Source organism: Lactuca saligna, chromosome 2 (genome assembly GCF_052625555.1).
Source record: "Lactuca saligna cultivar CGN05327 chromosome 2, ASM5262555v1, whole genome shotgun sequence".
NCBI classification, from domain to species: domain Eukaryota; kingdom Viridiplantae; phylum Streptophyta; class Magnoliopsida; order Asterales; family Asteraceae; genus Lactuca; species Lactuca saligna.
Genome location: NC_136418.1, coordinates 148605767 through 148632778, shown reverse-complemented (window position 1 = coordinate 148632778; position 27012 = coordinate 148605767). Strand labels below are relative to the sequence as shown.

The following is a 27012-nucleotide window of genomic DNA, read 5'->3' as shown; positions in this document are numbered from 1 at the left end:
CAAATGTGACCCTTCAAAAGTAAAGGAAAAAAGGTATCTTTTTTCTTTGACCATTGACCACTTTGGCAAAAAAGATACATAGTTAGGCCAAAACTAAAGCAAAGTGCGAAGGGTCACTTCCGTCATCTAACACCTTGTGATTCTTCCTTCCACCAATTAACCAACTCATGGAGTTGAGTTGACCTAAAACTATCTTGACTATTATTATACACCTAATTCACTCACATGGTAAGGTAACAATGCAAGACTCATGTGATCATCATTAAAAAATTCAGTACACAAAAGAAAAAACCCAATAATTAAATACTAATTCTACAACACATGGTTAAGTTAAATAATAACCAGGGTTGGGGTTTGGGTTTCGCTGATCTCCTGATAGATGTACAATTTAATCAGAAACTTTTGCGCCATCATATGAAGATACGAAGAAAGAGTTTTGGTTCTTTTGTAAAAACCTACATATCAACACAACACACATACAGTCAATATAATCGTGATCAAAATAAAAAAATAATAATAATAATAAAAAATGTACTTGAGAAAGTCGACAAATTTTTGGTGCAAGCGCGAAACAAGATCCTCTTCTATATTCACGTATGGCAATAGATCGGGCAATTTAACTGACAAAAGAAAAAAAAATGATATAATTATTAAATGAAATAGAAATAATTAAGAGAGAGAAACTCACCGAAGAGGCGGAGTAGATGTTCAGCACCATATACGGTTGAAGGAGAAACATCATCTGAAACAGCTTCATGATACTGGTGGCGTTCTTTATTATATAAAAGAATAATAGGCAAAGCTCTGTCAAAGTAACACCTTAATCCCTTTAAAATCTCCCCAACTGAATCTGTCATCCTGTAATGTATTCAAATTCAACCACATCAATAGTAAATTACACAACGCCATTATCATCACATGCCTCTTTATAACTCTTACTTACATTCCATCTTTCTTTGATCTGTATTCAAGGTATTTTTCAAATATATCATCGATATTTGGAGAACGCGGAAGTTCAACAAGCTGCAAAAAAAAAAAAATTACTTTTCAATTTACTTCAATAATTCATAATGAGTAATTAATAACCTTATCCTGCTCATTCACAAATTCCCAATCATCCACAAGTTGTTTCTTTAAAGCTGATGGAATTTGAATGTTTATAAGTTTTTCATCAGTTGCATTCTCCTTCTGACACAATCAAACAAAACATATTAAATGAAATTACATTACAATGTAAATGATATAGTTAATTAGTTACCTCAGTGCTTGAATCGTTTTTTCGTTTCTTCCCTTTTGCCCCTATAATAACATTTATTTAAATAATAGGAAGCAAAAACATATACAAGAAATGATGTGTGATAAGTTGAGGGAAATGGGAATATACCACTTGATACTTTTGGCTTAGTTTGGGTTGACTTTCCTGACTTTGAATTTCGGTCAACGCCCTGTTTTTTGTCAAGGGCTTGTTGTTTAAGGATGTTTTCTTCGGTGTTTTTCATAAGGCGATCAACGCCTACCCATTCATCCCAACTGTTACCAAGGTAACATTATTTTAATAACCATTTCTTTATGTATTATAAAAAGTGAGATAAAATAAAAACTAAGAGAAAGGGGATATAGGAAATAAAAGCATACTCACGTTTTACTCCAACCCTGCAAAACAAATTGAAAAGTATCCACTGGTTAATATTGCAATGTAAAAAAGTCATATGTTAGGAGATATTATTTGAAACTTACAAGGTAATGAACGAAATATTTCCACTCATTCTTCCGAATCTCAGATTTTTGAACCTTCAAGATATGAAAAGAAAAAGAAAAGTGTGAAGAGATTGTATCAAAAGTACTTATGTGGTTTCAGTAAATTGATTAAAGATCCAAGCAAAAGGATAAAGTTTTACATGGTTTAACTTTTTATAAAGCGAATTATAAAATAATTGGTTTTGATCCACAATTGTGAAATCCTTTATTGAAATGTATCATGAAACTGTTAACTGACTTCGTGTATTTCATCCTCTGATTCCAAACTGTTAACTGGTTAAAAAAAATATATCATAATGTTATTAGTTTGAGTGTTTGACTTTGTGTACTAGCATATCTGCCCTCCTATCTGAATCATCATGGAGATAAACCATATCAAATGATCAAATCCTAATCCATGTGTATAAATCTTAGAATACTGATGTTTACAGTGTCTAATTGAATGAGTATTATCTGTTCTCCTATACAGATCTAAAGACTACGTTGTTGCCTCATATAACAATTATCAAATTACCCAGAAAGATTACAAAACATGGCGATTTGGAAACAAACAAAACAAAAGCACAGCTTAAATTAGCTAGCTCTACAAAAATGTTGAAATTTCAGCAATGATTGAACTCATTTTGTCAATAGTATGTTACAAATGGGACATGTCAGTAATCTATGACTGTAAAGCATTTTAATAACATATAGTCCACTTTGCCTGAAAGTGGGGGAAATATGATTCACCAGATATGAGTCTGATTCCGTGTATATCAATCCAGTGTCCCCAAATTTATAAAACCCTTCACACTTGCAAACATCATTAATATCCACAACCATCGGTAAAAGCGAGCAGTTGTCGAACTTGCAACTCCCAAATTGTTTAGATTGGGAACCCTAACATTTTGTTCGAGTCAGGTAGAAATAAACCAAACCCTATGTATTCTGGTTCTTAATAAAACGAACTAGTAGTTGTGTTCTCGTTACCTCGCTATGTTCAAGTTGTTTAATGAGTATATTAATAATGAACAGAATATGAGAGGAAATCAAAATGAACGAATGAGAGTGTGAGATCGAGAGCAGGCGAGTTAAAGAGGTGGAAAACAGTTCACATGCCTTGGCTTCGTAGATACGAGGGCCATGATAGGCGAGAACTTTCTCGCCATCGGAGAAGAGCTTGGAATTAGAATCAGCGCGACGGCGATTGGCTGCGGAATTGTCGGCACCGTTGGCCGAATCCTCCTTGGAACTCCCCATTAGCGTAGTTGCTCGGGATAAACCCGCCTCTTTTTGATTTCGTGGTTTCACTTTCAGGGGTGGTGTGTTTGTATTTGGTTCATTCCCCCCGATGCCACGTCGTCCCGCATCGCAGAATACGGAAGCGGTGCTTTGTCATTAAAAAAAATATTAAAATAAAAGAGAAATGGAATTAGTCCGTTTTATTTAATACTAAATATAAAAATAATCATTTTAGATATCTATCATATAACGAACGAGAAGATAAACGTTTAATAAGTTGCGTCGCTAAATCCTTTTGTATGGTAAAGTCAATTTTTTTGAAGACTATATTTATAGATCTATGATATATAACATTGTTATGCATGATCCGTTGTATTAAATGTATTTTTTTTTTCTTTTAATTCAAATCCTTATTTTTTTGGTTTTGTAATCCTTTTAAGTTTTAACTAGGGATGAAAGTGGGTCCAAACCCGGAACCGGTTAACAGGATTTTATACAACCGGAAACCGGACCGGTATATAGGAACCGGTTCCGGGTAAAGTGGGTCTAGAACCGGAAAACCCGGAAACATCAAAGTGGGTAGGTTGGAACCGGATAAAGTGGGTTTAGACCCGAAAAAACCGGAATTTTTTGGTAATTACTTACAACTTAGTGGGTTGAACTTTGAAAATTTTCATATTGATATCTCCACTTTGGGGGGCTGTAACTTATTGAATACGAAACCACAATTAACAAAATTAGAGTCCAAAATCATGTACAAAGTCTAAAATACACTCTGGAAAAACCCGCATGTCAATCCGAATTTAAACGAATGAGATATACCTGTGTTAATATTTTCACATAATACAAAGTACAAAAACAAATAACTGAAAAGTTGAAAATTTTCAGTTTTGATATCCCGACTTCGAAGGACTGTAAATCATTGAATGTTAAACCAAAAATGACAAAATTATAGTTTAAACTCATGTACAAACTGTAAACTAGAAGTTGAAAAAAAAAAACACATGTCAATCCGACTTCAAACGAATTAGATATGCATGCTTTAAAACTTTCACCGAATACAAAAAAAACTAAAAAACTAAAAACTTTCAGCTTTGGTATCTCAACTTTTGAGGACTATAAGTCAATGAATATAAAACTAAAAATGAAAATTTTATAGTCTAGAATCATGTACAAACTCTAAACTACATGTTGGAAAAAACCTTATGTCAATTGGAGTTGAAACGGATAAGATATGCATCTTGTAAACGTTTCACAAAAAGTGGTTCCGGTTCCGGATTTTAGACCTGGTTTACCCGGACCCAATGGACCCAAACCCGGATTACCCGGAACCCGGATAAAGCCAATTTTTAAACTCAGAACCGGACCCGGTTCTATATATTCTGGTTCTAACGGGTCCGGTTCCGGTTCCGATCCGGTTTTCCGGTTCTAAATCTCATCCCTAGTTTTAACCATGTTTCTAGGTGGATTTGGTACCTGTTAAACTTAAAATGACTAATATGTTATTTTAATTTGTTTTCTTTATTTTTTTAAACACTTTATCTTTTATTTTAATATTAATCTAATAATGAATCTCTCTCTCTCTCTCTCTCTCTCTCTCTCTCTCTCTCTCTCTCTCTCTCTTAAGAATCTAAGCTCTTACTTTTTAGCCATAAAACCCCTTTAAAAAAATTAATATGATTTTTGCCAATTATATGTTGGGAATTTGACTTTAATCCATAGCAAATTCATCAGAACCATCATCATCGATAAGCTTCACCTTATCATCTCACATTTCTAACGACTCTTCTCCAATCCCTGATCCACGCCTAAATCTTGAAATCAGTAGCTTAAACAAACTCAACTCAAACTTAAAGAAGCTCTTATCCAATTTCGATTCTGATTACAACGATGCCAAAGTTGTTCTTGATGGAATTCTTTTCAACTGGGTGTATCGATCGTATATCGCAACCGCGGACTGTATCATCTTTCTTATTTCTTCCTCAAACATCATTGAAAATCTTCATAAAAAAACCTAAATCGTTTCAGATTCTAGATTCACAACCTCGTTTGAATTTCAATTTTGAAACCTAGTTTGGGTTTTTGATTTTGTGACGTTTTCATTTTCAGATAATCAAACTCCGCTCATTGTTTATATTATAGATTCTAGATGTTTTGATTTTCAAATAATCAAAACTAGTTTCATATTTTGAGATGTATTGATTTTTAGATAATCAAAACTGGGATGACAGAGCTTCATTGGGTTCAAGGTCATCGGTGCTAAAGGGTTGCTCTGGTCGGAGATGATAAAATGAAAGGAATAAGAGTCATGTGTGGTGTTTCTATAAGTGAAGATGGAGAAATGTGTGACGCATAGATTATTGTCGGAGGTGAAACATTGTGTTCACCTGAATCTAGAATGCCAATGGAAAGAAGATTGTAAGAGGAGATGATGGAATCAAGTAGATTAGATTCGGTAACAATAATTTGTTGCGGTTTTGTGCTTGTTTTTAGTTGAGTTTCAAAGATTTGGTTTGCAAAATCGACTTTTTAAGGATTTCCAGGAACTTTTTTGCAAACTCGATTGAGAGAGGCGATGATGGAATCACGGGGATGGAGTCTTGGTTTTACTGTGTGGAGAGGGAGAGGGGGAGAGGGCCCTTTTATTTTTTTAATTAAAAAAATAAATAAGTATTAAATTTAAGAAAAATAAAATAAATACATCAAGGGTATTATAGTCATTTCAGTTTACTGAGGGACCAAATTCTGATAGAAACATGGCCAAAAGGACCATGAAACCAAAAAAATTAAGGTTTGGACTACAACTTGAAAAAAAAAAAATACATACCATAGGGACCATTTTCGTAGTTTTGTCTAAAAATTAAAACCATTGTAATTTATAGGGGTGTTCGCGGTGCGGTTTGGTGCGGTTTCGAGTCGAAACCGCAAACCACACCGCATGTGCGGTTTGAAATTTTAGAAAACCGCAAACCGTACCGCGAAGGTTCTAAACCGCGTTATGTGGTGCGGTTTGGTGCGGTTTGGTGCGGGCGGTTTGTGCGGTTTTTTGCGGTTTATGCGGTTTGAAAAAGGATATGTATTTTTAATATTATGTACATAAAATTTATACATAAATATATTAGTTATAGAATCAAGATAAGTTGGTTTTGCCAATGTTTTAACAATACTAGTCATTATTACATTAGACAATCAGATAAATAATCTATCACAAATTTGTTTACAAAAATTGAAATTGGTGATATCAAAATTCATTAGTAATAAAACCAAATTCGTATCTTCTGTGTAATTTTTATGTGTTTGTATTATATATATATATATATATATATATATATATATATATATATATATATATATATATATATATATATATATATATATGCGGTGTGGTTTGAACCGCATTGTTATAATTGGAAACCACAAACCGCACCGCATAATGCGGTTTAACAAAATTTCAAACCGCAAACCGCACCACACTAGTTCTAAACCGCATTAGGCGGTGCGGTTTTGTAACGACCCGTTCCCGGTATGTTGATTTATTGGTAATTATAGTGAGTTTTTCAAGAGGGACTCGGCGAGTTCTAGCCTGACTCGCCGAGTAGGGTCGCGCCTGAGGGCACGCGTAAGCCGGGGACTCGGCGAGTCCATCCGTCTGGGTGAAACCCTAAATTCCCCGGGTTGCCCACTATTTAAACCACCTTATAGCCCCTATTCTCGCCTCCCTCACCCTGAGAACGCAGTGAGAGAACCCTAATCCTCCCTTGAAGAGCTTATATGTGTTTTGGTGCCATTTTGTGAAGGTGTGAAGAAGGAGAAGAAGGAAGAAGCAAGGAGAAGTGTTGTAGTGCAAAGATCCAAGGCCAAATCAGAGTTAATTGAGGTATTTTCGGAGTTCCATCTTGTTATATGCTTTAAACTTCCATTAGAGCTCTCCTAAGAGCTAGTTGATGCTTGTTCCAAGCCTTACACTTGCATGAACGTCTTATTGAGTCGAAATATCTATGGATCTGAATGTTGGGGTGTTGTAGAGCCCAGATCTACTGTCTTTTTGGAGTTATATTGCATGATAACCATAGATCCACCCATTTTATGCATCTTTTAGCCTTATTTCCCTTATTCATGAGGTTGTACACGTAAAGTTGGAAACTTTACGTGGTAAATCAGCTTATTGGACTCAGATCTATCAATTGTGTGCATTGGATTCAAACAAAATCAAGTAAAAATCAGTTGCATGGCGGCAACTCGGCGAGTCGGAAGAACGACTCGACGAGTTGGGTCGCGAGTCCCGAGTTCTTTAGTTTTATCAGTGTCGAGTGGACGAGGTGAGTTAGGGAGTGAACTCAGCGAGTTGAGGGTAAACTCAGTGATGGAGGGACTCGGCGAGTTGTTCATCAACTCGGCGAGTCCAAGGCAATCTTCTTGGGATCAAGAACAACTCGTCGAGTTTGTTCATACGACTCGGCGAGTCGGATGAAGATTGTCTGAGTTCTTGGATCAAGAGGGTACTCGTCGAGTCGATGCCAGACTCGACGAGTAGCAGTGAGTAAGAGTGAAAAGTGAGAGTAGGACTCGGCGAGTTGGGTGGCCAACTCGGCGAGTCAGCCCAAAAGAGAGTTGACTTTGACCAAGGGTAAAAGAGTCATTTTACCCCAAGCGCAGTGTTTAGTATTTGATTGAGTGTGTTTATGGACTTGTAGCCGAGGAGATTCAGGAGTAGCCGTCGTTAGCTTTCCGAGCCACACACTCAGCAGCCAACTTACGAGGTGAGTTTCCTTCCAGTAGGAACGGGTCTAAGGCCACAATGTCGGCCCGTTCAGTTAGCAGTAGTTTCCGGATTTAGGTCTGATGCAGTAGTTAGTATGTTCGATGCCTTCGTGGCTCGAACAGGATTTGTGTGCTATGTTTCATGTGTTAAGTATTATGTGTTCCGGGCCACGGCCCGATGTAGCATGTCGTATATGTGTTATGCTAGTTGATGTGTTATGCTATGCCATGCTCAGTCAGTCAGTTCCGGACTTCGGTCCGATGCAGTTAGTTCCGGACTTCGGTCCGATGCAGGGGACAAGGTCCCAGTCAGTTCCGGACTTCGGTCCGATGCAGTTAGTTCCGGACTTCGGTCCGATGCAGGGGACAAGGTCCCAGTCAGTTCCGGACTTCGGTCCGATGCAGTTAGTTCCGGACTTCGGTCCGATGCAGGGGACAAGGTCCCAATCAGTTCCAGACTTCGGTCCGATGCAGTGGGCAAGGCCCAATATGTGTTTATATGTTATTGTATGGTATGTGGTAGTTTGGGGGAGCTCACTAAGCTTCGTGCTTACAGTTTCAGTTTGGTTTCAGGTACTTCCGCAAGCAAAGGGAAGAGCTCGGGGTGACAGCATCGCACACACCACATCATAGCTTTTATCCTGGGGATGTCTTTTGATGTTTTGGATTGATGTAGTATGATACAGTTTTCCGCACAATAATTTATTACATTTTGGGGATACATCGCGTATGTTTTATGTTATGATACTTATATTATGGTTTTGATTATATTGAAAAACGAAAATTTTTGGGTCGTGTTTTTGGGTTGTTTCAAGTTGGTATCAGAGCCCTGGTTTGAGGGATTCGGATACACTTCCGGGTGTATCTGAACTCAAACTAAGGGAAATAAAAGATTTTAGTAAAATAAAAATGTTTTACAAAAAGAATTTTGAAAGCACTTGGAAAGAAAGAATTGTTTTTAACAAGATAGAGGTGTGTGCATGCGGTCAGCCGAGCTCAAGTAAGTACTCCCAAATTACCCATACAAGTTATTTGTTCAGTTTCAGTTTCAGTAGAACAGCATGCTAGTATAGGGCTAAGGATCTAGGAGAATGCCTTATGTGCCTGCTTATGTGTTACAACTTTATGAGTATTGCATGCTAGAATTGAGTAGACAGCAGTAGGATAGCCTGTTTAGGTTATGCCTGATAGTATGAGCTTAGCATCCTATGCCAATGCAGTTTCTTGTTATAAGAATAGTTTTGCCTGAGTCTATTTCCCTTGTCCGAATGCTGCTTGCTTCGTGCTTGGTGGGGTTCTGAGTACTGGGAGTTAGCCATTAGGTGAACACGTCACACCACATGTAATCAGGTTTGAATAATCCCAGAGTGCTGGAACTGGCCCTATTGCGCAGCTCTTGTTTGAGTCCAACCGTTGTAGGGACGGATCTTTTACTTGAAGGATTATCTGATCCTCATCACATGTGATGGTGTTTAGGTGGTGGCTAGCTGGCATTATGAGGAGACCTACAGCAACTGAGGACCAGTCATGTTGAGCTTGAGGTTTCTCTAGGGCAAGCCTAGGATGAGAGTAGCAGAGAATGGCAGTAGTAGAAGTGACTTGGTGGAGTCAAGGCAGTTCTTGAGGAAAGTACGGATAGATGTGGAAGGTAGTAGGGGCCCATACTACTGAAAGCAGAGGATCCGTACTCGAATCAAGGAAGGCCAAGACAAGACCAGGAAGCTAGTAGTAGTATCATGATCCCTTGAGATATTTCAGTGTTCTGATGTGGTTATGATATGTTTCAGAATGGTAGTTTTGCGTCCGAGACCAGCAGTCGGCAGCTCAGATGCCGGAGGGGGATCAGGATCGGGATCAGGCCCGGAGGTCGGGCAGGTGGATGAGCAGACTAGAGAGTTCCTTTCTTCTGAGGTTACCCGCATCATACTGGAGCAGACTCCTGTGATCTTCGGTTCGATCAAGGAGGGTATTTTAGAGCTGATGGATGAGAGATTGAGTACTTTCCGTGCTGAGATGGTGGCCGTGATGGGGTCGCGCACACTTACGTTCAGAGAGTTCAGGGCATGCGGGGCTCCAGACTATCATGGGGCGCGGGACCCCATAGCGAGTACTAGATGGTTGGCGGATGTGGCCAATGCTTTCCGCACTAGCAGGTGTCCCGAGGGGGACAAGGTCAGATTGGCGTCCTGTCTTCTAAAGGACAGGGCACGGGATTGGTGGGAGGAGGTCGGACATGCCATCGGGGATGATGCGGCATTGGATGCCATGACCTGGGCTGATTTCTCTACCAGGTTCAGGGCGGAGTTTGCACCGATCATTGAGGTGCATCAGTTAGCTAGGGAGTTTCAGGACCTTACCCAGACTACAGAGACAGTGGCGGAGATCACCGCCAAGTTCAGGGAGAGGGCCCTTCTTGTTCCTCAGTATGCAGCCAATGAGGAGATGAAGAAGGCCCGTTATCATGAGATGTTGCAGAGTGACATCCGTATGTTTGTGAGCCGGTCCAGTTGTAAAACGCTGGACGACATGATTGCCAGAGCTAGAGAGAGGGAGATTGGTCTCGAGATGGAGAAGAAGAGGAAACCGGAGGCGGTTTCGGGTTCAGGCAGTGTGGGCAAAAAGCCCAAGGTTTCAGATCACAGGTCTAGGGGTCAGCAGAGCCACGGTCGGTGTGGCAAGTGTGGGAGATTGCACGAGGGGGCGTGCAAGGCAGGGAGTTCCGGCTGCTACAAGTGCGGTCGGACTGGGCATTTGAGTAGGGATTGTACGGCCCCTGCTACTACGGTTACAACATCAGATCTGATTTGCTTTCAGTGCAATCAGAGGGGACATAAAAGGTCCCAGTGTCCCAGTTTAGCTGCAGCAGGGAAGGTGGTTGCACCTGCCCCTGCCACCTTGAGGATTACGGATGGTCGGCAGGGCCGATCTGATGCGCCAGTGGCGAAGAGCAGGGCATTTCAGATGACAGCAGAGGAGGCGCGAGTGACTCCTGATGTGGTGACGGGTATGAATCTTTCCTTAATCTCTTAATTGTTATAATATCGTTTAGATATTACTTGATGATATGTTTTATTTAGGGTCGTTCTTGGTGAACGACATCCCTGCTTTGGTATTGTTCGATTCGGGGGCTACCCGATCATTTGTATCGCTTGCGCTTAGCAAGAGATTTAGAAGAGCTCCAGGGGAGCTGGATTGTCCACTAGAGGTTGAGATAGCAGATGATAGGACCGTGAGGGTCGGCAGAGTACATAGAGGGTGTTCCCTTCAGATATTTGATGAGCAGTTTTCAGTGGACCTGGTTCCTATTCCCCTGCGTGGGAATAAAGTTATTGTGGGCATGGATTGGCTAAGCCCCAATGGGGCGGTGATTGATTGTGAGCTTCAGCTAGTGAGGGTTCTCACTCCCAGTGGGGGAGAGATAGTGATTCAGGGCGAGAGACCCCAACGAGGACCGATCTTTTGTTCCGCCGCAAGGGCGAGGCGCTATGTTCAGCAGGGTTGCGCCGGTTTTGTAGCTTACGTCTTGGATGCCCGGGAGAAGGGCAAGACGACGATTGATGATGTTCCTATTGTTCGTGACTACCCGGATGTGTTTCCCGAGGATTTTCCGGGGATACCTCCTGAGAGGCAGGTTGAGTTCAGGATCGACCTAGTTCCTGGTGCGGCTCCGATAGCCAAGGCACCATATCGACTTGCTCCCCCTGAGATGCAGGAGTTGTCTACACAGCTTCAGGAGCTGTTAGACAAGGGTTTCATTCGGCCGAGTAGTTCGCCTTGGGGAGCGCCGATCTTATTTGTGAGGAAGAAGGATGGGTCGCATCGTATGTGCATTGATTATCGGGAGTTGAACAAAGTAACGGTGAAGAACCGTTACCCACTTCCGAGGATAGATGACTTGTTTGATCAGCTTCAGGGAGCGTCTTGGTTCTCCAAGATCGATCTACGCTCCGGTTATCATCAGATGAGGGTTAGAGATGAGGATGTACAGAAGACTGCTCTCAAGACCCGGTATGGTCATTATGAGTTCGTGGTGATGCCATTTGGGCTCACCAATGCCCCAGCCGCGTTCATGGATCTCATGAACCGCGTGTGCAGACCGATGCTGGATCGGTCGGTGATTGTGTTTATAGATGACATCTTGGTGTATTCCAAGACACAGGGGCAGCACGAGGAGCACCTGCGGGAGGTGTTGGAGACTTTGAGGAGGGAGAGACTTTTCGCAAAGTTCTCCAAGTGTGAGTTCTGGTTGCGCGAGGTGCAGTTTCTTGGTCATCTCGTCAATCAGAAGGGTATTTTGGTAGATCCGGCCAAGATTGAGGCCGTGATGCAGTGGGAGGTCCCGAGGTCTCCATCTGAGATTCGGAGCTTCCTGGGGCTGGCAGGGTATTATCGGAGATTTATTCAGGACTTCTCCTAGATAGCAGTGCCGCTCACCCGGCTAACCAAGAAGTCGGTGGTTTTTCGTTGGGGGCCTGAGCAGCAGGCAGCGTTCGAGACTCTCAGGCAGAGATTGTGCGAGACTCCGATCCTTACCTTGCCAGAAGGAGTAGAGGATTTTGTAGTCTATTGTGATGCATCGATCACAGGCATGGGAGCAATATTGATGCAGCGAGGTCATGTGGTAGCTTATGCCTCGAGGCAGTTGAAGCCTCACGAGGCTAATTATCCTACCCATGACTTGGAGCTGGGGGCAGTTGTATTTGCCCTCAAGATTTGGAGACATTGCCTTTATGGGGTCCGCTGTACTATATACACGGATCACAAGAGTTTGCGATATCTTATGGATCAGCCGAGTTTGAACATGAGGCAAAGGAGATGGTTAGACGTGCTGAAGGACTATGACTGTGAGATCCTTTATCATCCAGGGAAGGCCAATGTGGTGGCCGACGCCCTGAGCCGCAAGGTGTTGACGGCCCCTATCAGAGATCTGTGTATGAGGATGACAGTGATCACTCCGTTGTTGGAGCGGATCAAGGAGGCTCAGATGGAGGGCCTCAAGGAGGAGAGGCAGAAGTGCGAGAGGATAGTGGGCCGAATAGCTTCGTTTGATTACGACAGTCGGGGTTTGTTGACGCTTCATGGTAGGGTGTGGGTACCGCACTGGGGTGGGGTACGGCAAGTATTGATGGACGAGGCTCATAAGTCTCGATTTTCTATCCACCCAGGAGCGACGAAGATGTATCGAGATCTTCGACCTGATTATTGGTGGCCCTGCATGAAGCGAGATGTCGCTTGGTATGTGGAGAGATGTTTGACCTGCCGGAAGGTCAAGGCGGAGCACCAGAGACCTCACGGCAAGATGCAGCCGTTAGACATTCCCGTGTGGAAATGGGAGGATATCACCATGGATTTTGTCACCAAACTCCCCAGGACCGCACGCGGGGTGGACTCGATATGGGTAGTAGTGGATCGGTTGACGAAGAGTGCCCATTTTATTCCGATTCAGGAGAGTATATCGGCGGAAAAGTTAGCCGATATCTATGTGCGAGAGATTGTGGCACGTCATGGAGTGCCGGTATCGGTGGTGTCGGACCGAGATGTTCGTTTCACGTCCAGATTCTGGAAGCGATTCCACGACGAGATGGGTACTCGTCTCCATTTCAGCACCGCTTTTCATCCTCAGACTGACGGGCAGAGCGAGAGGACGATTCAGACTCTCGAGGACATGCTTAGGGCATGTGTTTTAGATTTTGGGGGCAGTTGGGATACGTATCTTCCGTTAGCGGAATTCTCGTATAACAACAGTTATCATGCGAGCATTGATCGACCTCCTTTTGAGATGTTATATGGCAGGAAGTGCAGGACCCCGATTTGTTGGGGCGAGGTCGGTCAGCGAGTTATAGGGAGCACCGAAGTGGTGCTCAAGACGACGGAATTGATCCAGCAGGTTCGTAGTAGGCTGCAGACTGCGCAGAGTCGGCAGAAGAGCTACGCCGACAAGAGGCGTTCGGACTTAGAGTTCCAGGTGGGAGATATGGTTCTTCTGAAAGTCTCACCTTGGAAAGGTGTCATCAGGTTCCGGAAGAGGGGCAAATTGGGCCCCAGATTTATTGGTCCTTTCAGGGTTTTGGCCCGGGTGGGTCGGGTTGCTTATCGGTTAGATCTCCCTGAGGAGCTTAGTCAGATACACAACACCTTCCACGTGTCGCAGTTGAGGAAGTGTTTGGTGGACGAGACAACAGTCGTTCCCTTAGAGGACATTCAGGTTGATAGCGGCCTAAATTATATCGAGAAGCCAGTCGCGATTCTGGAACGGAAGACCAAGACCTTGAGGAACAAGGTAATTCAGCTAGTAAAGGTGCAGTGGCAGCACCGAAAGGGGTCTGAATGGATGTGGGAGGCTGAAGAGGAAATGAGAGCGCACTACCCGGAGTTATTTGCTGATCCAGCCGTAGCAGACTTCGAGGACGAAGTCTGAGACAAGTGGGGGAGAATTGTAACGACCCGTTCCCGGTATGTTGATTTATTGGTAATTATAGTGAGTTTTTCAAGAGGGACTCGGCGAGTTCTAGCCTGACTCGCCGAGTAGGGTCGCGCCTGAGGGCACGCGTAAGCCGGGGACTCGGCGAGTCCATATCCCTGACTCGGCGAGTCCATCCGTCTGGGTGAAACCCTAAATTCCCCGGGTTGCCCACTATTTAAACCACCTTATAGCCCCCATTCTCGCCTCCCTCACCCTGAGAACGCAGTGAGAGAACCCTAATCCTCCCTTGAAGAGCTTATATGTGTTTTGGTGCCATTTTGTGAAGGTGTGAAGAAGGAGAAGAAGGAAGAAGCAAGGAGAAGTGTTGTAGTGCAAAGATCCAAGGCCAAATCAGAGTTAATTGAGGTATTTTCGGAGTTCCATCTTGTTATATGCTTTAAACTTCCATTAGAGCTCTCCTAAGAGCTAGTTGATGCTTGTTCCAAGCCTTACACTTGCATGAACGTCTTATTGAGTCGAAATATCTATGGATCTGAATGTTGGGGTGTTGTAGAGCCCAGATCTACTGTCTTTTTGGAGTTATATTGCATGATAACCATAGATCCACCCATTTTATGCATCTTTTAGCCTTATTTCCCTTATTCATGAGGTTGTACACGTAAAGTTGGAAACTTTACGTGGTAAATCAGCTTATTGGACTCAGATCTATCAATTGTGTGCATTGGATTCAAACAAAATCAAGTAAAAATCAGTTGCATGGCGGCAACTCGGCGAGTCGGAAGAACGACTCGACGAGTTGGGTCGCGAGTCCCGAGTTCTTCAGTTTTATCAGTGTCGAGTGGACGAGGTGAGTTAGGGAGTGAACTCAGCGAGTTGAGGGTAAACTCAGTGATGGAGGGACTCGGCGAGTTGTTCATCAACTCGGCGAGTCCAAGGCAATCTTCTTGGGATCAAGAACAACTCGTCGAGTTTGTTCATACGACTCGGCGAGTCGGATGAAGATTGTCTGAGTTCTTGGATCAAGAGGGTACTCGTCGAGTCGATGCCAGACTCGACGAGTAGCAGTGAGTAAGAGTGAAAAGTGAGAGTAGGACTCGGCGAGTTGGGTGGCCAACTCGGTGAGTCAGCCCAAAAGAGAATTGACTTTGACCAAGGGTAAAAGAGTCATTTTACCCCAAGCGCAGTGTTTAGTATTTGATTGAGTGTGTTTATGGACTTGTAGCCGAGGAGATTCAGGAGCAGCCGCCGTTAGCTTTCCGAGCCACACACTCAGCAGCCAGCTTACGAGGTGAGTTTCCTTCCAGTAGGAACGGGTCTAAGGCCACAATGCCGGCCCGTTCAGTTAGCAGTAGTTTCCGGATTTAGGTCCGATGCAGTAGTTAGTATGTTCGATGCCTTCGTGGCTCGAACAGGATTTGTGTGCTATGTTTCATGTGTTAAGTATTATGTGTTCCGGGCCACGACCCGATGTAGCATGTCGTATATGTGTTATGCTAGTTGATGTGTTATGCTATGCCATGTTCAGTCAGTCAGTTCCGGACTTCGGTCCGATGCAGTTAGTTCCGGACTTCGGTCCGATGCAGGGGACAAGGTCCCAGTCAGTTCCGGACTTCGGTCCGATGCAGTCATTTCCGGACTTCGGTCCGATGCAGTTAGTTCCGGACTTCGGTCCGATGCAGGGGACAAGGTCCCAATCAGTTCCGGACTTCGGTCCGATGCAGTTTCCGGGCTTCGGCCCGATGCAGTGGGCAAGGCCCAATATGTGTTTATATGTTATTGTATGGTATGTGGTAGTTTGGGGGAGCTCACTAAGCTTCGTGCTTACAGTTTCAGTTTGGTTTCAGGTACTTCCGCAAGCAAAGGGAAGAGCTCGGGGTGACAGCATCGCACACACCACAGCATAGCTTTTATCATGGGGATGTCTTTTGATGTTTTGGATTGATGTAGTATGATACAGTTTTCCGCACAATAATTTATTACATTTTGGGGATACATCGCGTATGTTTTATGTTATGATACTTATATTATGGTTTTGATTATATTGAAAAACGAAAATTTTTGGGTCGTGTTTTTGGGTTGTTTCAGGTTTGGTGCGGTGTGGGCGGTTTGTGCGGTTTGGTGCACACCCCTAGTAATTTAACCTTTAGGGTTTCACATAGAGTTTTGTTGAGAATTTTTATGAATTTTTAGTTTTTAACTTTAAAAGAACTTATGGTTGGTGGGTATGAGTTGGTGTTATAACACCAAAAAATTGTTATCTCACATAACTCATCATCTTTAACACCATACTATTTTGTGAGGAAATATCCACCATATCAATTTATAGGAATTTTTTGTTTTTTTAAAGAAATATGAGGTAAAAAAAATGGTCCTATTGGCTGTTCTTCCCGTTAAGCAACATTATCATGGCAACGAGGTATAACGAAATGTAGCACAACGAGTTATGGGGGAGATGCACATATAGCATTAACATCGTTGTAGAGGTGCCACATTGACCTCTACAACGGTAAGGTGACCCATACCTTATGTGACATCTCCAATTTTAAGGCAAATTAAAAACTTTTTTTTATGCTTATTTAAAACAGAGTATTCTTTTATTAGTGCGAACTTTGTCCAAAAACGTTATTAATATGAGATAATATCAATATTAAAGCACTTGCGAAGAAACATTTTTCATTAGTATTTAAAATCTAGGGATTTTATAACCGATATAGGAACATAAACATAAGCTAGTCTTTACATGTCTTACAACATTTTATTTAATGGCCTAAAACACCTTAAATCTCCCGACAGATTTAAACATCAATATCCTTGAACGTTCGTATCATTGTCTGTGATACAAGAAACTGAGTGGGTCAGACTTGAAAGTCTGGTGAGCACATATGTTTTTTAGCCCACAATAATATAATCCTTTAAATATATATTTCGCACCCAACATGATGACCTCGAGGGATCTACCCTAAAGGATCACTATGAGTACCTAATAATGTTTCGTGGATTCTGTAGCAATATATGTTAATGAGGATGGAGTACATGTGTGGACATTCTTTCCTTTTCCCCGAAAAGCAGGATCATTAACACCTACAGGTGGTGAGCTTGCTAGTGTTCCACCACATTGTCTAGAATAGTCAATGGTTATCATTTATACTCCCATAGATGACTGGTCCAGTTGTAAAATAGTACTTTGCATGGCCACTCATCATTATTTTCCTTTCCCATAACTCTTCACTACCTGATATAATTTAAATATGATAAAATAAATATACAAGTAAAATCATAGCATATTATTTAATCCAACACAAATATCAAGAACATAGATAGTATGAACACATAGCATTTAATTATCTAAATACTTTGTATTTATGTATAAGATGAAAATAATTATGCACTCACTTGTTAAACGTGGATGACTTGCGGCTAGGGAAACGATTTGCCTAACACCTTAGTTTTTCCTTTCAAAAGACCTAGATATGAATATCACTAAGTCTTAGCCTTTGTTTCATAATTTATGCGACTATAATAACAAATGTCTAGATTCCTCAACAATCCCAATGAATATTGATGTATAGTTAATAAGGAATAACCAAGTAAGATCATATCGGAGGTAGGGTCCGTTTGGTAAATTGAGTATACTGTTTGGAAAACTCACTTTAAACACCTCACTAAATCCAGCATGGACATTACCCCCGTAAATATACCAATTAGTATTATGACATGGAATCACTGATAAATCTTATTTATAGGTTCATAATAACGATAATGAACTTAAACGTAAATTACACTTAAAGCGTAACAAGTGTAGTTTAACTTACAGAGTTTCTAGCGAAAATTCAAGAAATGCATGGGCAAAACTCTGACCCGAAAGTTCTTTATCATCGGGCTCCTAAATATCTCAGAGCCTAGCTAAAGTGGTCAGAATCTTGGAAAAATCAGACTTCAGAGGTGATAGGTTTCCAGAGATATATGGGTGAAAGTTGTGAGAAGAATGTGCATAATTTGGCCATATTTATAGACTTTATAGGAGGCGTGTTGCACATCTCTTCATAGGCGCGTCACGCCTAATGGTCGACGTCGCTCCATCAACCTTTTGCCACATGTCATGTTCTCATTTGTCGACCTTCCCCATCTAGAACACGGCCACATGTCAACTTATTGTGGCGCCATGTGTCGTAACCTCGTGGTGCGACATCACTTGGTAGGTGGAAGACTCCGGCTCACACTCGGTCACATGGCGCACTCCAGTGTTGCCACGTCATCACAACATGTATGTCCCTAAAATCATTGAACGACCATAAATTTTGTATACGAGCTCCATTTTCGACGTTCTTTATATCCTTGGGAATCCTCTCGACGAGCTCTACAACGTTCTTTAAGGTTTCAACAACCAATTCTCAATCAATTTTAAATTCATATTTTTTATAGAGATTAAACTGTTAAATCTCGTGCGAAAATCATAACTCTTTCATACGAACTTCGTTCTCGACTGTCTTTATAGTGATAGATTTTATTTACAAGATCTTCAACTCTTGTTTACATTGTTTTGGATAACACTCAACCAATTTTAAATTTTGATTTCAGTGTCGTGCATTGTTGCACCGTAACTTCGAAATATCATAACTTCCTCATACAAAGTCAGATTTTGGTGTTCTCTATGTGTATGCTCTTGATTTTATGATTATTATGACTTTTGTTTAGATTATTTAGGCTAATAAGAAATCTATCCCCAATTCGTATTTTACGACGCACTTTTCTGTATAGGGTTGAGAGCAAAACTTCAAACAATCATAACTTTTTCATACGAAGTCATATTTGAATGTTCATTATATTTACGGAATCATCATCGTGACTACTAAAATTTCATCAAGATTATTTATATTAAATAATATTTTATCAAAAACATTACTTTTGTCGCTCAATTATAAAAGGTCTATATAGTGTGTAACGCGTACGACATAACAATTAATAAATGAATATCTATTTATTATAATCACTTAAATCATCTAGCCCTAACTTACTGACGTTACAATTCTCCCCCACCTAGAATGATTATGTACCGAAATCATACAACAGAAAAACAGCTTTGGATAATGATTCCTAAGCAAAGATTGTTTTTGTACTGTGCATTCACAATACTATTTCGTATCATCTTATTGTTTAATATGCATCATAATATTCTAGGTTTTTTATGATAACTTATCAACCTGTCGATCTAGTTTCATCATCGAAACATCAACATATCTAGTTTCATCATCGAAACATCAACTATGTTGATTAAAATTTCACTAAAATCGAACGACTCTTCTTCATCGAAATTCCCTAAACAAGCATCCCCTATCATTAAGGATAAAATGAAAAAGTTCACAAACTTAATTGTTTTGTGTTCTTCTCGGGTTTTACTAATGTAATACTAGCAACAACGATGGTTGTTGAAGTCAATATTTTCTCTTCCTTTTTTGTGGATGATTATCCTTATCGCGCTTCATTGGATCATCTTGACCACTTTTAAAATATCTGAACACATGCGCACAATCAACATCCTTATGCGTCCTTGTAACACCCCGTTTATTTAATAAATAAATAAATAAATGATTATATAATAGCCCTAAAATCAATAATTATATAGCAAGGTGTTGGTTTTTGGGAGCCAAAGGTTAAAATTTTAGTAGTCAGGGGTTAAAAATGTAAGTCCGGAATTGGTTGTTTAAATATTTATGAAGAGAGGGACCACTCGGTAAATTATTGGGACTTAAAATGGATAGATTATGGGAAGCAAGGGTTAAAATGGAAAATTTCGGACTTAATTTGTAAGGGTTTTAAGAGGCAGGGTTCAAATGGTAATTTATGGGTTCACTTTGTAAGAAGAGGGGTATGGAGAGGTTGTTATGGTTATTATGGCAAACTTAGTGAATGGAGGCGGGTATATAAGTGTAAGGGAACCCTAACCCTAAAAGAAAGCTACAGCCGCCACCCTCTCTATCACTATTTCTGGTCGCCGTTCCTCCTTCACCTTCTTTCCTCCGCCGCTTGCATCCTCGCTGCCAGACGCCACCCAACAACGCCTGCCGCCAATGACGATTGTGTTCCACTGGAGGTGTTACTGAAGATTGGAGTAGAATCCATGGATGCGGACGTGTGGTTTGTGAACGTTGGGAGAGTCGTGGTCGCTGTTTCGCTTCAGGGAGGACGACGATGGACCCTCATTCATTCGAAAGCAGCGAGAGATAAGTCGTACCCACCTACGCCGCCTCCTCCTCCTCATCTGTGAAGCCAAAGAAGCGGGACCATCGGTGGAGCCGCAAGATCAGTCGACAATGAGGATGGGAGCCGCTAATCGCTATTGTTATGTTGTTGTTGCCACCGCCGGAGGAGCTTGAGCGTAGCTGTCATCGTCACGGAACCCCCCTCTGCTTGGTTCGTTGCTGCTGAATCACTATCTCTATCCTGCCAGCATGAAACCATCGTTGCCGCCGCCATACGCCATTATCAGGTGATTGGTTTCTCTTTTTGAGCAAAGGGTGTGATGGTGTGCATGTTTTCGTTTATGGGTATGATTTGTTTGACCGGAAATCGCAAGAGCCGCCACTGCCACCACCGTGAGGTGGTGGCTGCCGCCAAGGACCACCGGATGTGTGTGTTGGTATTAGTGTAGTGTGTGTGTTTATTTTAGGAATTCATTGTAAAAGTTGTAAAAGCCAAGAATAATAAAAGAAATTGAAAACCACCACCTTAGGGTGGTGGCTGCCGCCACCGGCCGCCGTGTCGGGTGGCGGTGTGCTTTGCCTGGTTGTGTTGACTAGTTTGGGGTGATAGAAACCCTAATAGGCTCAAAGGAGCTCTAATGGGCCCAATGAAGCTTAATAGACTCTAATGGACCCAATTAAACCCATATGGACTTAATATGATTTTAGTGGGCTTATTAGGCCCAATAAAGCCCTAATTGTCATAAAGGCCAACAAATTGATAAATGGGCTAACATTTGGATTGGAACACCCTAAAGCGAATGAAACCCTAACTTTAAGAATCAATCGAGTCACACACACGAGAATTATTTAATAACTTGAGATATTAAATAATAATCATTGGCAAACTAACATAAGGCATAATGGACTTAATGGATTAAGTCCTTAATGGGTTAAGAAAGAAACACCAAACCCTAATCATCATTTCATGTGAAAACTCTAATTTAGGATTATGGGCTTGGACTTACCGGGACCCACATTTAGGCCATTAGAATGGAATTGTGTGATTAAGCCCAATCACACCATATGGCTTATTTAGAAGAATGATGGACTTAATGGGTTAAGTAGGAAACTTAACCCTAATCGACATTTTATGTGAAACCCTAACTTCACTTGGGTTTATTGTTGGGCCTTTCTATTGGTCCTTGATGATTGGATTAATAATGAGCCATCCAAGAATAATTATATGGACTAAAATGATTTAATGGGCCTAGGGTAAGTCCCATGTAAGGGGTTTGGGCCTAATTTTGAAAATTAGGCCACAGATGGGCCACAGTTTGGGCCTTAGTGATTATATGATGTTGGGCCTTAGATTAAGACCATGTATAGGCTTAGGCTCAATTTGGAAAATTGGACCATATGTTGGGCTTTGATTCCTAATTGACTTTGGGCTATGAATTGGGCCTTAGGCTTAAATAAAGCCAAGCCTGGGGTAATGTAGTAATTATCCAAAGTATGTACTTATGTTATGTAGTGAGACCCAAGTATTAATTGGGAGATGTTTTGATATTGACATATCGGGAATCCGTCATCTAGCAGCTGGGGTTGAGTCTGCAGGACTTCAGCAGTGTGGGATGGAGTCTGCAGAACTTCAGCAGTGCCAGGTGAGTCTTCTCACTATACCTTACCTGGAATGGTAATTAGGTGTGACCGGAAGGTCTTATGTGTATGAATGAGTTATGTGACTTATGTGATATGTAACCGGAAGATCTTATATATTTGTATGAGCTATGTGACTTATGTGATATGTATATGCTGTATGATTTGGGACCGGAAGGTCGATAAAGATATCACCGTAAGGCAATCAGAGTTATGGCCGGAAGGCGATCAGAGTTGAGGCCGGAAGGTCTACCAGAGTTGTGGGACCGGAGGGTCCCGCTGAGACACATTGGCCGGAAGGTCTTACAGAGCCATAGCCTCGAGTGGCTAATATGTTTATGTGGTATTTTGGGAAACTCACTAAGCATGTTGCTTACTGTGTTATGTGTTATGTGTTTCAGGTACATCGTTTCAAAGGAAAGGAGTCGGCTTGGTCGCAGCGCATCACACTATGTTTTCCGCATACTGGATCCTTGGGATTACACTCTGATATGGTTTTATGATACTCTGTTTGATTATTGACACTTTGGTTTGACACGAGATATTATTATGAATGTTTTATATTGATTCTTTTGTGTAATAGCTTATTTAAAAAAAATGAAATTTTTGGCCTTGAATTTTGGGATGTTATAGTCCTCTGAATATTCTCTGCAACAGTTGCAATTTCAATGACTTGCTAAACGAGTACCATACTCTTGGGCTTTTTAGATGATGGTGGTTCTCAAACTGCACCTGATCTGATGGTTTTTAGGCATAACAAAACAAACTTAAAAACCTTAAGTGTGCATGCAACCTAAAACAAGATCTATGTTTTCACTATTGAACCTATAACTATGAACATCAAAATAAGAACCCTAGAAACCCTAGGTAATTTTCAAAAATTACTAAAGTGAAGGATTAGGGTTACATACCTTTTAGTTGTTATAGAAAACAACTAGGAATCCTCTTGTTGATCTTTTGGAAGCAAACACCACAAGTGTCGTGCCTCAAATTGTTCACACCTAACATAAGAAAGAAATAGATTATGAAGAGAGGAGGAAAAGGACACAATTTCGGCCTAGATATCTAAGAGTATGAGTGAACAAAATTGTTAGGCGTAGGTCCTTTATATAGTGGTACAAGAATGCCTTGGATAACCCTAATCTGAATATAATAATAATATTTCAAATTTGTAATTATCCAATTCCACATTTATCCAAATGGGATAATCTATAAACCCTAGATTATCCCCTAGAAACCGTCCACCTTTTTGGTGGAAGGTTCTGGAGCCTTTTGCTCAACTATTGAACAATTGCACTTTAGACCCTGCACTTTTAATTAATTCCATTAATCCCGAAATTAACTCCAATTAATTCCTGATTAAGTATTAATTAAATATTACTATTCCTAGTTAATATATTATTCTCATGATATATTAATAAATTATTTATTTCAATTTATTAATAAAATAATAAATCAATCTCTCTCTCCAAAAATCATCTTGTCCGGTTGCTAGGTTTGAGGGCAACCCAAAAGGACTGTGCTACTATCAATTCAAGTTTATACCAATTATAATTATGGGCTTAGACACCTAATCCAACAATATCCCACTTGGATAAGTCTGTAACTATAATTTCCAGCATAACTTCCAAAATGATCATCAAATTGTAGCTTCCAAAAGCCGCTGTTGAACTCTGACCCACTCAGTTACGTGTCCTAAGATAAGTGATCATATAATCCTCCGTTCTGCAAGATATCATTCGTACATGAGACATAGAACATAATCAATCTAATCGCCATTACATTGTTTCCTGATTTCTGAATTGTAATGACATAGAACTTCTAATAAAACACATCAATTGAGTCTTGACCGGACCTGACACTATAAGTCAACACCAAATCACCGAGGGGCCCAAAGATATCATTTTTCCCTTTAGGGAAAAATGAACGAATAAACTTTGACTTATATGCTTGCACCATTTACTCATCAAATCAAGCATAACAATAAGTTTTATATCATCAAGTTACTAATGTGTTTGCATATCATCAATGCACAACTGACTCAGAAACCACAACTCATTTATCTCTATTTTTATATTATAAGATATTATCGTCTCATAATAACTCGTGATAAATTTCATGAAGTAATTCTCTAAGCGTGGATAAATCCAATACTTAAATCTCTATTTCTAAGTACTCGTGAGCATTGTAGCAACACTATTGCTATGTCAAAAAACCTTTAGACAATCTACAATTCAATTCATGACAATATTAATTCACTGCTTACTTCCAAAACTATGATCGACTGTGGAGTTTGAATAATTGAATTATTCAAGAAGTAAAAACATGCAAAATGAAACACAATATTAAACAATTGAAAAAAGGTAGTAGACAGACTCATACATAATTCTCTATTATTTAATCATCAAAAGTCAATTACATTTACTTTGTTACTAAAACTAATATCATATTTTAGACCAATGCTCCTAGCATGTTGAACGTGTTCTCTTCAGATGATACCCTATTCACTATGAGGTGACCTTCTTCTACCCTATGTTTGATGAAATGATATTTTATGTAACGCCCGTAGATTCGGGCTAGTCAATTTAGAGACAATGAGCGTCAAAAATGACTTTTTTATGGAAGATTATTTATAATAAATAATCTCAACCAAGTTATAGTATATGTCACAATTCCGTACATATAAAGAACGCCGAAATCCGAGTTATAAAGAAGAAGTTATGACAGGTCGAAGTTTTACGGCTAAACCGACACGGCAACGCGTAACGTAAAAACTAAATTTTTGATAAACTACTTTTTAGCCTTATGAATCTAAATGAAAGTTGTAAGATACGTTAAAACGAGAGTGTGCATAAAAATAACGTCCAAATCTTACTGCGTATAAGGAAGTTATGATTTTTCTAAGATTTGGCATAATAATGCACAACCCAGAATTCGGATTTTAGATCGGTCGACTTTTAGCCAAAAAATCTAAACGAGAAAAGAAGATATCATTAATAGGAGTCCAATGATAAAAATACATTCAAAAACGGAGCTCGTATGCGAAAGATATGTACGGAACTTAGTCCCTACTCTTCGAGCGCGGCGAATTCAATACACTTTTGTAAATCTGAGATAGAATGAGATTTAGCCGACGTGATCTAAATGAAAGTTGCAGTACTCATAAATAAAAACACGTGGATATAAATAACATCGATAATTGAGCTCGTATGTTAAATATATGGACGAAACTTAGTCCGTACTCTTCGAGCGCGATAAATTCGATACAGTTTTGCAAATCGGGAGATAGAATGAGAACTACCCGACGGGTTCTAAATGAAAGTTGTAATACTCATAAATATCAATGTGTGGATATAAATAACGTAGAAAATGGAGCTTGTATGCGGAAGATACGGACGAAACGTAAGGCCTACTCTACGATAAAACCCTTATAAATAAATGGTGAATCATTCGTATTTTCTTCACACCATAAGCCTTTATTTCTCTCTCTAACTTCTCTCCAGATTCCCAAAACCCCTCTAAATCCCTAGTAGCCTCAAGTTGCTACAGGAAAAACCCGGAGCACCCGAATGCTCCAAGAAAAAGAGCTTTCTGGCTCAGAAGCTCTGCTCCAGCGGAGCCTAGTTTTTAGCAAAACATGTTGTAAGTGAGATACGCCTACCCTACTTTAAATATAGCTTACATTTGAATATAATATCGTTATTATGAACCTATAAATAATATTTATCAGTTATTCAAAGTCGTTATACTAATTGCTCTACTTACTGGGATGATGTCTAGGTTGTGATTTAGTGAGGTGTTTAAAGTGGGGTTTCCAAACAGTATACTTCGTATACCAAACGGACCCTACCTCTGATATGATCCTACTTGGCTGTTCCTTAATTGATAGATCATGAAGTAGAATCCGAGTTAATGATGAATCTAAACTAATAATTAGTCGCAACAAATATTAGACTAAAATCTAGTGGTAATAATACTAGGTTTCGTCGAGGGAAACTATATTGTTAAGAAGCGAAGCGCTGTATGAGTTTGGAAACATCACTTTAACAAGTGAATGAATAGTTACTTTCATCTTACACGTAGATATGAAGTATTTTAACATAAATTACGTTCTATGTGTGCATATTATTTGTGTACTTAATATTTATGTTGGATGAACAAAAATATACATGTTTTAATTGTTTTAAATTGTATATGTATTTTATACCTATAATTATGATGGGTAAAAGATGGGTAGATTAAAGATGAGATAAATGATGAGCGATGATATATGAGTGGTAAAAGATAGTGAGAAGCGATGAGCCAAGAGATGGCCCAGGCGATGGCCCCGTCATCTAGCAGAGTATAGATTACAACCACAAACTATTCTAGACAGTCCATTGGAACACTAGCATGATCACAACCTGTATGTGTTGTGAACAATGTGTTCACCCGGTGTACTCTAAAAACCACTGTCATGTATTGCGGGTGGACTCCCGAAAATAATACTCTCGATAAATGAGATAAACCCTGTCAGCTATGGACTTAGCACCCGTTGGATGAACCCTAGCAACTATGGATTTAGTGCCTTATATATAAACCTGGGCAACAATGGACTTCACGCCTATTCCTTAGACAATCCTTAGGAGTGAATGAATAAAGAGTAGCTTACTCTTAGGGTAGATCATTAAGAGTAAAGAAGATAACGAGGATGGGTAATTGGGTTGATTGTTTGATGTTTAAACATAATAACTATATTATTGTGGGTTGAAAACCCTATGTACTCACCAGGTTTCCCAACCTGACCCACTCAGTTTAATTGTATCACATGTGTTGATATAAAGGTACACTACACCGAGAGATTATAGAGTTGTAGATCACTAGTATAAACGAAAGTAAGTTCTGTTTATGCTTATGTTTCTGTATTGACGACGACATCCCAAATGTTTTAAATGAATAAAATACATTTCTTCGGAAATGCTTTGATAAAGTATTTATCATGTATTTTCTGGGAACAAATTCCGCAACATT

The 27012-nt window shown here is 40.4% G+C and overlaps 1 protein-coding gene across 3 annotated transcripts; it reads right to left on the bottom strand.

The window, feature by feature from the left end:
• Window positions 1-234: 234 nt before the first annotated feature.
• On the bottom strand, window positions 235-3081 carry LOC145032017 (protein MRG1-like). Of its 3 annotated transcripts, none has more exons than XM_078980681.1 (10): window positions 2857-3081; window positions 1738-1791; window positions 1640-1653; window positions 1385-1530; window positions 1259-1299; window positions 1087-1185; window positions 944-1023; window positions 689-858; window positions 536-620; window positions 235-455 (listed from the first exon to the last, which is right to left on the bottom strand). In XM_078980681.1, the coding sequence occupies exons 1-10, from the start codon at window positions 2995-2997 to the stop codon at window positions 389-391; spliced, it is 897 nt and encodes a 298-aa protein (XP_078836807.1). In that variant the 5' UTR covers window positions 2998-3081; the 3' UTR covers window positions 235-388. The 3 variants fall into 3 exon arrangements, with proteins under 3 accessions (XP_078836807.1, XP_078836805.1, XP_078836808.1); XM_078980679.1 differs by having other exon boundaries at window positions 1087-1188; window positions 2857-3079; XM_078980682.1 differs by lacking the exon at window positions 2857-3081 and adding an exon at window positions 2488-2813 and having other exon boundaries at window positions 1087-1188.
• Window positions 3082-27012: the final 23931 nt, after the last annotated feature.